The sequence below is a fragment of the Mytilus edulis genome, chromosome 5 (assembly GCF_963676685.1).
Source record: "Mytilus edulis chromosome 5, xbMytEdul2.2, whole genome shotgun sequence".
Lineage (NCBI taxonomy): Eukaryota > Metazoa > Mollusca > Bivalvia > Mytilida > Mytilidae > Mytilus > Mytilus edulis.
Genome location: NC_092348.1, coordinates 25,012,769 through 25,026,640, shown reverse-complemented (window position 1 = coordinate 25,026,640; position 13,872 = coordinate 25,012,769). Strand labels below are relative to the sequence as shown.

At 32.2% G+C, this 13,872-nt stretch overlaps 1 protein-coding gene across 7 annotated transcripts in view; it reads left to right on the top strand.

Moving 5' to 3' along the window:
- The window catches only part of LOC139523260 (uncharacterized), a 48,081-nt gene extending 39,267 nt beyond the window's left edge, over positions 1-8,814 (top strand). For 3 of the 7 annotated variants that reach the window (XM_071317116.1, XM_071317115.1, XM_071317118.1), the window contains 3 exons: positions 4,597-4,716; positions 6,209-6,322; positions 8,579-8,814. In XM_071317116.1, coding sequence (XP_071173217.1) covers positions 4,609-4,716; positions 6,209-6,322; positions 8,579-8,665 — 309 coding nt within the window. In that variant the 5' untranslated portion in view covers positions 4,597-4,608 and the 3' untranslated portion in view covers positions 8,666-8,814. Of the gene's footprint in view, positions 1-1,220; positions 1,318-4,596; positions 4,717-6,208; positions 6,323-8,578 lie in introns of all 7 variants that reach the window. The other 4 variants (XM_071317119.1, XM_071317117.1, XM_071317121.1 and 1 more) reach the window with 2 other exon arrangements.
- The last annotated feature ends 5,058 nt before the right edge of the window (positions 8,815-13,872 follow it).

Sequence of the window (13,872 nt, the reverse complement as noted above, 5' to 3'; positions counted from 1 at the left end):
TGAGCATTCTTAAAAAAATTACGTGACAGTCTTCAATTCACAAGTTGAGCAATATATTTAAGCTCACAGAAATGCAATTAATTCTTGATATATTGAGAAGTTCCTTATAATGTGCAAGGTTCCTATGAAACAAGATCAGATTCTAACTCAATGGATACTCAGCAGGGTTGCCTGGTTTCTATCAATGCTGGCACAAGAAACACTCTTAAAAGCTGTATAGCATGTTTTATACTCAACATAAAAGTTAGGTGTTACACACCTTGTGGAATACCTGTAATTTACAATACATTTTGGTCAGACAGAATCAAGTTTATATAATTATAATAGTGGGTGCTCTCTTTTTATTCTGGCGCTTTAACTCAATCTTATGGCCTTATGTTCCACTGGGGATGAAGAGGATACGTAAGTAAGTTTAACTCAATCTTATGACCTTTTGTTCCACTGGGGATGAACAGGATACGTAAGTAAGTTTAACTCAATCTTATGACCTTATGTTCCACTGGGGATGAAGAGGATACGTAAGTAAGTTTAACTCAATCTTATGGCCTTATGTTCCACTGGGGATGAAGAGGATACGTAAGTAAGTTTAACTCAATCTTATGGCCTTATGTTCCACTGGGGATGAAGAGGATACGTAAGTAAGTTTAACTCAATCTTATGGCCTTATGTTCCACTGGGGATGAAGAGGATACGTAAGTAAGTTTAACTTAATCGATGTCACGTAAGAACCAGAAACTGCTTACATCTCATAAAGGGAAAAAAGAACACAACTGCTTTACAGGAATTTTATATTTGTTTATATTCTTGTTTTGAAAATTAGTGATTGACATCGCAAATGTTTTCGTTATGAGTAGGATATACTTGCCCTTGTATGTATCTGATAAATAATATACACATTTTTGTCGAGCATTTTGACACCAAAACAATTCTACATGGAAGTGAAAAATAAATAAATATATGTTCAATGAATTGCTATATGAATAGAGCACTGATTTTGTCATTAGATAAAATAAACACTATACGTGCCATCTTGACAGATCCGACCACCACTGTTTAGTGACCATTGTTAAGTTATCAGATTGTACGTCTACAAAATGTAGGTTTAAAATTTTTACTATCAAATTTAATTTTATGAATGAAATTTGACCTTGGTTAATCCAACCATGACTTACGACCTAACCTTTATTGACATCTATTGTAAATCGTTTCTAATTTTTCAGAACTACGAAAGGCTATACTGTTCAAGACATCAGAAAAAACGAATCTTAAGTGTTGAAATAAGCCCATTAATCAGTACAAATAGTTATGTTTTTGAAGGTAAACATGTTATTAAGTGGACATTTGATATACGGGGAACATACTGGAATCTTTGTAAAACTTCAATTTGCTGTGAAGTTCATTCTGTAATGGTTGTTCATACAAAATTGTTCAAATATTTGTCTGTTGTCCCTTTTTTGTTATATGGTTAAATGAAAAGTTTAAATTATAATTTTAAATGATTCAAATACACCCTTTTACAAATTTCTTTGATAGTAAAATACAAAGGTGTTTACAAAGAATATTGGAATTATTCAACTACTAGCCGCGGTATAGAACTTTTATGACATTTGGCCTCTAATGAAGGCACAATTTTGTATTACGTCCGATTGGATATTGGAACTTTGAATTCGAGTCACGTGTGTGAAGAATTTTATGTAACTTAAACAATTTTAATTTTTATACAAACAAAATAAAATTTTCGTTGATATTAAATCGTGGTTTAGCTAAAGTCTGCATACATTTCTATGAAAAATATGAAGTTCGTTCATCAATTAAATTCGTTGTTCATCACACCCCACGAACTCCACCAAATTTGTATGCAACGAATCAAAATGAATCCTAGGAAGTATAATATAAGAAGATGTGATATGATTGCCAATAAGATTACTTTGCATTAGAGACCAAATGACGAAGAAGTCCAAAGGACTATAGGAAACCGTAGGTTCTTCAACAATGAGCAAAACCAATACTACATAGCAAATAGCAAGTTATAAAAAGTCCCGATATAACAAATGTAAAACATTATACAAGAACGTTTGATATAATGCAGACAATACAATAATACTATAAGGCAATGCTCTACAATAATTAGTGTAAGGAAGCCATTTGAAACTAGACCAAATCAGACATGAGCTCCAAGGTCACAGTTATCGTCCTTTGGTTTTCGTTGTCTACGAATATAGTCCCTATTGTGAACAGTGTATAGCTTGGCTTTTTAATTTGATTCACTTTCCCAATTTATTTCTTGATATTTAATGCATTTAAGTAGGGGGGTAAAATTACATGTTAAAAAAATTTGGGTGCTGAAACTTCATGTTAAGTAGGGATTTGGTGAAGATCAAAAAGGTCAAATTTTATCACGCCTGAAGCTGTAAAACTGAAGTTTAGACCCCCTTAACACAGAATTGTCAGTATTTTGAGTAAGAGCTGGTAGGAGTTCTATAATTTTGATATTATTTGTCCCACTATTAGGACACTACACTGTAAAAATCTTTATGAAATAGAGCAGGTGCGATTTTGTTTAATTTGAATTTATTGTCTAAAAAAAAGGCACTACGAAATAAATGTGTTCTCGGGCCATGAATCTAGGAATTATTATGAAAATAGTCAATTTTATTTTTACTAAAGACGTATGTAACATTTGTCTTGTCAACGAATTATCTTCTTATCTTAATCAGAAAAATATAAAGTCAAAGGCTGATTATGAATTTGTCAAACGAAATTATTGTGGTTGCTTATCGCGCTGTTTTTAATTTAGTTGAGGAAAGGTTGTTGCATTAGTTAACATTCGACATCTAAGCTAAACAAAAATATTAAATATTAAACAGCACATACCCCACTTATACATAGAAGGCAAAAATCCACTCAGACTTGGTACACCTGTATGATACCGAACAATCTAACGCGACATATCAGAAAACGGGAGCGATGAGAGATCGGTTTTTAATTAGATTGGATATCGAAGAGCGATTTGTTTTTTACTGATATTTCCTTCGATGTATGGTTCAAGTAAATGCAAATTCCGAATTATTACCAAACAATATAATGTCTGAATAGGACAGTTAAGATAGTTTCTATGTCCGATAAGTATAAGTGTTAAAGCGTTTTTGTAGGCTCTTCCATGAACCTCCCTTTTTTGTTTGTAAATCTGCAAACGACTGGCAATGTGATTTTTCAGAGGGAGTTGTTTGAACTGCCAGCATTTACGGTTGTCGTATCTAGGTCACAAATGTCAATTTCCAAATGCAACACATTACAGTCATAATAAACGAATTAGTAACAACATGTGCATCATTTAAGAGGTTGGAAGTGTTTTAAATTAATGAAATACATGTATATTAAATGCATGACAATTTGATAAAATTCATTATTCTGCAGTAGTCAATATACGCATGTGCAAACAAATTTTATTGGATTTAGAGCATGATTTTTGTTCAAAAAGCGAAAGAACCACGTCATATTAGAATGTGGCGTTAAACACCAATTATACTCATAGTCACACCTTTCTTAAAACTTTTCAAGTAAATCTTCCTGGTTAATCACAACTCTTAGCTACTACTGTTTATTTTATTTAATTTTATATTTTCATCTCATCTTGTCATGTGTGTTTATGTATATAACTTTAAATGAACTTCTTTGTACCATTGTAACTTTATGGTGTTTGAGAGAAAAAAAAATCTTGAATCTTATAATTCAAATGGTCGTTTTGTTAGAAAATATTATAGGTTGCAGCTAACGTATAATGATTTTCAATGAGCTACAACTAATTGAACGAATAGACAGACGAACGAACATACTATATTCATTTCAACTTATTTAGTTACTCGTTCGTCAAGATGTAGAATAATTTGTATGAAAATTTATATGTTTATTTATACACTGTATTTTTTAAAGGGAGGTAACAAAAGGTTATTTTCAAGTTAAGAATAATGGCAACAGAATTATCTTCCTTACCTTTTCCTCGTACCAAATATATTTTGGCATTGATTAATAAACTTATACAAAATACAATTTGTTGTTGTTATACAATCGATGTGAAATGTAAAAGTTACAAATACAAATATGAAATAAATTATAATTAGCATCCGATCTTGTTCCATCATTACGCTAAATATTAGAAGTTTTGCTACTTAAACTCCTTCAAAGTTGTGATTTTCATATTATAACTTTAATGAATGGCATGGTGTAAAGTTAACCGGTGTAAAGTTAGACCAGTTTTAATTGCAAAATGTTGGTGTACTAAATCACATGGAACCACTATGTCTTGTTAATCAAAAATTAAATGTGCATGTGCTTTAGTTTTAAAACTGTTTTTAAACAAACCGAGCTTTTACTCGTTCCCGACTAGATACATTAGAGTGAACTTTTTTAATCTTTGTTTATATTATTTTCGGTTGGTAGAGAAAATAGAAAGAACAATGTTTTGGGAAAACATAAGTTCTTGCTTCATTTGGAACATTGTGCATTGTAATTATGTTGAAAATTAAGTGATTTTAGATCAAGTGTGAATTATTTAAACACTGCAATGTACATTTGTAATTTATTTGCATTCTTTAGTTTTAACAGAAAATGGCGAGATCCAAAGAGCAAGGAAGAAAACAAAAACAAAAAAAGGCAAATAAATCTGGAGGTGTCAACAAGGCCAAGACAAAAGCAGTTAAAACCAATTTAAAGCATGTGAGTAAAATTCATTTAAAACAATTTCACATATTTGTCAAATAAAAAGTTGGGATCAAGTAAAAAGTAATATCACAAAAATACTGAACCCCGAGTAAAATTCCAAACGGATAGTCCCTAATCAAATGGCAAAATCAAAAGCTCTAACGCATCAAACGAATGGACAACAACTGTTATATTCCTGACTTGGTACAGGCATTTTCAAATGTGGAAATGTTGGATTAAACATGGTTTTATAGCTAGCGAAACCTCTCACAGTCGTATAAAATTCAATTGTAAACCATTCAGTAGCATGACATCCCGTTTTAAGCATTCTTAGGTGTAGTCTTTTGTAATTGCATCTTCCTCTTCCTTTTTATGCCCCACCTACGATAGTAGAGGGGCATTATATTTTCTGGTCTGTGCGTCCGTCTGTTCGTTCGTTCGTTCTTCCGTCCCTCCCGTTTCAGGTTAAAGTTTTTGGTCAAGGTAGTTTTTGAGGAAGAACTTCTTACTTAGTACACATGTCTCCTTTGATATAATCTTCCTAATTTTAATGCAAAATAAGATTTTTGACTCCAATTTCACGGTCCACTAAATTTAGAAAATGAAAGTGCAAGTTTTAGGTTAAAGGTTTTGGTCAAGGTAGTTTTTGAGGAGTTGAAGTCCAACCAACTTGAAACTTATTACACATGTTCCTCATGATATGATCTATCTAATTTTAAAAATGCCAAATTAGATTTTTATCCAACTTTCGCGGTCCACTGAACATATTTTTTTTTAGTGCGAGTGGGGCATCTGTGTACTTGGGACACATTCTTGTTTAATAATAAGTACCATACTTACCACAGATATTGCCTCCACTTGCAGTAAATATTGATTGAACAACAAATAATTGCGTATGTTTTGTTCATTAGAAAGTAAGAATTATAAATCGTAATGCTAAGTATTTTAATTTCTATGCAGTTTTATGGCTTATTGTTCATCTTTTCATATTTGTTTCAACACCTTGGTTTAATTGTCCTCCGCTTCTCCATTGTCAAGATCATGGTGTTATGCGTTCTTTAATTTATATTTTCGTATTGACTCGTTTGCCTCATCTTTTCCAACTAAGACTTCAAACAGTTTGTCTATTTTGTTTACAATACACAGGAGTAATCTAATTAAAGCACTCTGCGCAATATTTTAAAAGCATACACCCAGTAATGTTTTAACTTTTATTCTTCAACAGCGCTCTGAAAAATGCATTTCAGACCAATGTCGTATCGTTGATTCAATTTGGTTTACAAACAATAATAAAAAAAACCAGTTGAATTCTAAAATAGCATATTGTGACATCATCATCATCGTTCTCTGTGATTATAAACTCAATGTTATTAAACTAGCATGCATATTATTATTGAAAGTCAGCTGTGGTATTCCATAGAATATATGTCGTGTTTAGTACCTCTGGTGAAACATGTACCTGTAATAATTATGTTATATAATGAACAGATGTTTCATCATATTTCAGATAAATGTCAATAATAAATCAAAAACAGAAGAAGCAGATAAAAAATTTGACGAAATGAGAGAAGAAATGATAGGCGATGTAAAAAAAGAAAAGAAAACAGTGAAGAGTACACAGGTAAATTCAAGGTTATAATAACATATATTTTGAAGCACCAAACAGTAAAACGTTATATCCTGTTCATTTAAATTTTGAATTTGAAATTAGTCAAAAGTAAACATGAAACAGCAGGAAATAGCCGGATCCCATATTAAAAAAGAAGAGCAAAAGATACCAAAAGAACAGTCAAACTCATAAATCGCAAATAAACTGACAACGACATGGCTAAAAAAAAAATAAAAGGACAAACAGACAAACAAAACAACGAAGAAAGCTAAAGACTGAGCAACACGAACCCCACAAAAACGGGGGGGGGGGGGGGGGGGGGGGGTGATCTCAGGGGCTTCGGAAGGGTAAACAGATCCTGCTCCACATGTGGCGCCTGTCGTGTAGCTCATGTTTTTGCAAACTCAGTAAATAGTCTTTTCGGTACGTCATAATCGGGAGAAGGGAACGGGATTGTAGTTACGACATAAGGAATCTACATCGTCTAAAATATAGGTCTCCCAATTATCATGTCTGTGAACATATTTTTTTATGCGCAGATGATCTATACAAATTTTAGGTTATATTTGTAATTGCAATTAGCTTCCTGCATATTTCAATATCCTTGTCACTAAAAAGAACACCAAACAAGGTAAAAAAAAAACCAAAATGAATGAAAGAAAACAGGTTAAATACTAAATTGAACTGAATTTTCCCTGCTTTCAAAGTTCAATTAATTTCAAGTTCAAAATCTTTTTGTATGGACTAATTTTAGCATACAACTTTGCTCGTAATTTCTGACTTTAAGACATTAAGGGCATTCGATACAGTTTTGATCCTGTATTTACAGTTTGATGAAAATTTCCATATAGGCTATTTTTTGCATGATTAAATCAAATATGTAATAAAAAATATACCTTCATGTGCTACTTTTTGAGTTAAAAGTGGTTGAAATTTGGAATATTTGCTCAAAATTCGGATTTGTGGCCGTATTTTCTCTTTCGAAAGAAAGCCATAACTTTTTTGTTTTAAAGGATAAACACAAATTGTTTTTTGTTAAATAATTTTTTATTTCTGTAATTTATAAGTATCCTAAATACTTATGCATTTTTTATTCAGAAATAACGCATATTTATCAAATGTTCATGAATTGAGAAAAAAACGTAATTTTTTGCTGCATATTTATCAACATTAAAAAAATTGCACTTTTTACAGTTTTATAAAATTTGGTTTCCATAATCTCCCTGCAAAATGAAACAAAATGTCGTTTTAAAAAAATAGGGGTCCATGCACTCGTTTTCAAATTAAATCAGTCTGAATGATAAAAATCAGTCGAAAATTCATCTTTTCGCGATATATCACAGTTTGACGTCGCCAAAATAATATTTTACGTTAGCAACGTCATAACCTCCCCTGTAACTGTATCGTATGCCCTTAAAGTTTTAATATGTGAAAAAAGATTTTCATTTGTGCTCTTTTTATCTTCATAAAAAAATTCAAGACCTAGTTCATTTAGATATATAAAAAGTTACATAAATTAAAAAAACTATGCATGATAGACACATGATTTTTTTTAACACTAACTCACTAAATTCGTAGTTAACAAATAAGATAAAGTATCATCAATTGTGATGCAGATTGTTGAGAAGTATTCCCTTTGGATCCATGTGACTGTAGTAGCGACCAAATGCAAAAGTTATAGGACTAAAAAAGCCAACATTTTTTAGCCAATTTGGGATTTTTTTTATAATTCATTAGCAGGAGTATAACATAAAAGATACAAAAAAGGACAGTCAAACTCAGATTGAAAACAAACTAAAAACGCCATGGCTAAAAAAGAAAAAGACAAACAGACAAATAATAGTACACATGATACAACATAGAAAATTAAAGAGTAGGCAACACGAACCCCACCAAAACTGGGGATGATCTCAAGTGCTCTGGAAGGGTAGCAGGTCCTGCACCATATGTGGTAACAGTTGTGTTGATATTTGGTGTGAATGCCAAGGAGACAACTATCAAACCTTAAAAAATGAGTAAAACTCGTGTTGTATGATCAGCCATAAACAATCACAAGATTACTATATAAACTCGAGATGTTCAGTATGATATCCAACTGTTACATTGTAACGGAAAGAAAGAAATAATAATGGAAGCTTTTTGACAACATTAAAAGATTTCTAAATTTTTATTGTAAAAAGCATTATATTTGCATTATTTGAGTTCTTATGCAGAAAGAGTTTATGTAGTTATGAAAATTGTGATAATGCCTTGCAATTTTTCTTCAAGCAGAAAAAGACCTCTAGCTTATATCCAAGTGTTAATATGGAAGATACTACAACAGAGTTTGCCAAATTGGGATCTAAAGCTACATGAAGAAGCTGTTTGATTTGTGAAACCAATAGCACATCATCATTGTAAAAACGAATTAGTGGGTTTTCTGATGGAACTATGTATCCATCATCACAATAGAAAACAAACCAACTTGCATATATTGAAATATATAATAAATATTTTGAAACTTACATGTTATGTTAATTAATAACTCAATATTTTGAAATTTCTTCATACATTTACTATTACTATTGTTGAAAAATTAACAAAAATGTTCAATAGAGTATTATGATTTCTGGAAAAGTTGCATAGAATGATAGCATAAAAGTTTACAATGCGAATCTTTATTTTGCAAAATCTTAATCTAATACATTTTTTGCAGTGACAAAAACCTGATAAAAATCTATGACATGTGTGCATATATTTTGTAATTGCTTTTCGATTAATATATAATTAAGCTTTGACATTGAATTTTGGTTATGTCCACTTAAGGTTATTGCGGTTGGAATAAAATAAAGGCAGTAGTAGTATACCTGTGTTCAAAGGTCATAAATCAATTGATATATACATGATCCGGGCTACAAACTAAAACCGAGCAAAACGCATCATCTATGAAAGGAAAGCAAACGAACAACAGGAACACTGAAGTGAACAAAAAAAACCCGCTTACATACATAGAAACGAAATATTTGATAACAACTGCTATATTCCTTACTTGGTACAGGACATTTTAAGAAAAAATGATCCGTTGAACCTGGTTAAATGGATAGCCAAACCTCCCGCTTTATGACAATGTTAAAAAATATGACTGAAATGACAACACTACGTGACAGAAATACAGCAAAAACACACGCAAGAAATTCATCTCAGAGAAATATTCAGAGAAATAATATAATAGTCGACACAACGAGCAACAACGAACGCATTTCATCAACGACATACACCACATGATATAAAAAACAGCGCTTACGAAACTAACATGCAATCTCGAACTAAATACAATAATTTTCACAATACTCGTACAAAGAATTTTTATGACAATGATGTTTATGGAAAAACAATTTTATTATGATTTGGACTGCAAATGATAAGAATTAACAGATTATCAAACCGAAACCAAACATCAAAAAAGAAAAATGAATGCTGGATGTACGAAATACTGAGACACGTCGTTTAACAATGCAAAATCACATTCAGTATTAAGCAAGACGTTGGTATTGCAACCATGTTGGTGACAATGTGATACATCATTATAAATTTATTCATAGCTCTGCTCTCTTGTAGAGTTGATCCTTGCAGATGTTTAAAAATGTTTGTTACACTGGTGGTTCGATAGTAGTCAACAGTAACAAATATCAACGCCCTACGTAGTATCACTTCTAGGTAATGCCTTGAGTGTATCCCATTTGATGCTGACATACTCCATCTGTTGTCTTGCAATGGTCTTATAGCAGAGATCTTGGTCTTGCGACGGCACTGGTATATCTTTCTCTGTATCCTGATGTTGTTGACTCCCCGCACAGCATACGTCGATGTGGGTATTCCAGTTCAGTGTGATGTGGATGTTTATTGCCGAATATTTTGCGGATTCAACTTCCTCAAACAAATGGCCATATATTGTATATGGGTGTCTAGTAGGTTTTTCTAGTGGTTGATGTAAAATTGAGAATGGAAATGGGGAATGTGCCAAAGAGACAACAACCCGACCATAGAAAAAAACAACAGCAGAAGGTCACCAACAGGTCTTCAATGTAGCGAGAAATTCCCGCACCCGGAGGCGTCCTTTAACTGGCCCCTAAACAAATATATACTAGTGATAATGAACGCCATACTAATTTCCAAATTGTACACAAGAAACTAAAATTAAAATAATACAAGACTAACAAAGGCCAGAGGCTCCTGACTTGGGACAGGCGCAAAAATGCGCCAGGGTTAAACATGTTTGTGAGATCTCAACCCTCCCCCTATACCTCTAGCCAATGTAGAAAAGTAAACGCATAACAATACGCACATTAAAATTCAGTTCAAGAGAAGTCCGAGTCTGATGTCAGAAGATGTAACCAAAGAAAATAAACAAAATGACAATAATACATAAATAACAACAGACTACTAGCAGTTAACTGACATGCCAGCTCCAGACTTCAATTAAACTGACTGAAAGATTATGATTTCATCATATGAACATCAGGCACAATCCTTCCCGTGAGGGGTTTAGTGTCATACCATCATAACATATATGAGAAGAACATAACCCGTGTCATGCCAACAACTGGTTTTTGAATGTGTTTAGTTCCGATGCAAAGACCCTATAAGTAAATCAATATTAACACCAAATATGCAATCTTTAATGACCTGACAACAGTCTCGTAACTATATCCCTTCTTAATAAGTCTATTCAAAGGTTTTGTTAGTTTTTGAGGTGAATACTGACACCTTTGTGCTTTATAAAGAATATTTCCATAAAAAATTGGATGTGAAATACCTGAACGTATAAGAAGTCTGCATGTTGACCTATATTTACGAATGATGTCCTTATACCCATGATAAAATTTAGTAAATGTTTTGACTAGTTTGTGATATCGAAAACCCTGGTGTAATAATTTTTCAGAAAATACATAAATTTCTCTCGTTAAAATCTAAAACATTGGTACATACACGAGCGAATCGTACAAGTTGAGATATATAAACACCGTAAGATGGTGACAAGGGAACGTCACAATCTAAAAATGGATAATTAACGATAGGAAATGAAAAATCATCTCTTTTATCATAAATTTTAGTATTCAGCTTTCCATTAGTGATATAGATATCAAGATCGAGGAAAGGGCAGTGGTCATTGTTAGTATTAGCTTTATTTAAAGTAAGTTCAACAGGATAAATTTCTTTAATATACATACTGAAGTCGTCATTATTGAGAGCCAAAATATCATCCAAATATCTAAAAGTATTATTAAATTTGTTTATAAGATGTTATTTCGATGGGTCTTTGCTTATTTTTGTCATAAATTGTAACTCATAGCAATACAAAAAAAGGTCCGCAATAAGTGGTGCACAGTTAGTCCCAATTGGAATTCCGATAATCTGACGATATACGGAATCCCCAAAGCAAACAAAAATGTTATCTAGTAAAAATTCAAGGGCATATATAGTATCAAAGCATGTCCAATTGACATAGTTTTTTTGTTTATTGCTACTAAAAAATGACCTAAAAGAGTTTGAACATATATATTCACATTCTGACTTTTTAAATGCCCATTTAATTAGGTGTGTGAATTTTTTCTTAACGAGAATGTGAGGCAATGTGGTATACAGGGTAGAAAAATCAAAACTTTGAACAGATTTAAAATCACCAATATAAGCATGCAATTTATCAAGTACTTCCAACGAGTTCTTGACACTCCAAAAGTAATTAATTCCACTATTTTCGAAGGCCTTATTTGAACAATTTATTATCAGGTTATTAATTGTACGAAGTGTGCTGGTAAGAAGAATAGACAATTTAGTAGTGGAACAATGGCTTGAAGACGAAATAAATCTATATTTGTAAGGTGTTTTGTGTAGCTTCGGGAGCCAGTACATAGTTGGGACTTTCATTGTATTTGGCTCTGCTTGTAAAGCGGTAGCTAAAAGTTTATGTTTGTTACAGATGTCGTTTTCTGAAAATGGAGTCAGTTGGAATGTTGGTGAATTGGTGATTTCTTTTTTTCAGAACCTCAACATCAATACAATGTAGTGTATGTCTTAGCATTTGTTGAGATGGAATTCTCAAAGCTAGCCATTCGCATATGTTTGTAGTGACTCCAGATCGTCGAGAAGTATCTCTGCATCCCTATTATGTTTTTGTTACAAAACGCAATCATCGGCAAATAGTCAAACAGATGATTTGTTGACTGTGTAATCTGATATGTCGTAAAATGTAATACTTTTACTATTATTATAGTTTCTATGTGCCTTTAGTTTAAGCTGTTGACTGATTTGTTAGCGCTTAAGATTATAATACAATATTAACTGATGTACCTATATTTTTTTTACACGTTTACCTATTAGTGGTATATCTAAAATTGAGAATGGAAATGGGGAATGTGCCAAAGAGACAACAACCCGACTATAGAAAAAAAAACAGCAGAAGGTCACCAACAGGTCTTCAATGTAGCGAGAAATTTCCGCACCCGGAGGCGTCTTTCAGCTGACCCCTAAACAAATATATACTAGTTCAGTGATAATGAACGCCATACTAATTTCCAAATTGTACACAAGAAACTAAAATTAAAATAATACAAGACTAACAAAGGCCAGAGGCTCCTGACTTGGGACAGGCGCAAAAATGCGGCGGGGTTAAACATGTTTGTGAGATCTCAACCCTCCCCCTATACCTCTAGCCAATGTAGAAAAGTAAACGCATAACAATACGCACATTAAAATTCAGTCCAAGAGATGTCCGAATCTGTTTGTTTAGCTGAGATGTTAAGCTAGCTATATATTAAACCAGGTTTAATCCACCATTTTCTTCATAACGAAATGTCTGTTCAAAGTTTCGAATTTGAAAGTTGGTTTTCATTTGTTTGATTTGTTTGAGCTTATTTGTCAAACTGGTTTCTTCTTGTACTATCCCCATGATAATTGCAGAGTTTAAATCTTTGTAATTGCTCAGTCAATTGTTTCTTTTTTTCAATGAAATGAAGTTTTAAGTTTCAAGAAGAGGAAGCATTTGATCATAGAAAAGAAGAATCAACGAAAATTATAGACTTACATACACAGACAGAATACCTAGTATGTTGGAAAAAAGGTCCATCGTCAGATAGATATATACAAGATATTGTAAATAAAAGGGATACATTGGGCAATATGTGTTTTTGTTAACGAAGTTTTGCCAGCAACAAGTGCAAGATTGGAAGTGATTTACGTCGAACACAAACATAACGATGGAATATGTATATTAATACGTGTTAACGTAAATTGACAAAAAAAAATGGTTTTGTTTTTAGAAATAAAGAAAAATATATGATAAAAGATACAATATATAAAAGGTAAACAGTTTGCATTTAATATTTTTGGTAGATCAACAGATTGTGCTATCAACCTATTTAAATATGACGTACAATAAAGGGAGCCAACAAAGAATATCACATGATCTATATTCAAAATGTAGCTTGGTACAGAAAAATGAATGAAATTAATTCTTGTTTTAGAAGTTAATATACTTAAGAAAGATTTACCTGTAGAGGAGGTATTGAAATGACCAAACAGTG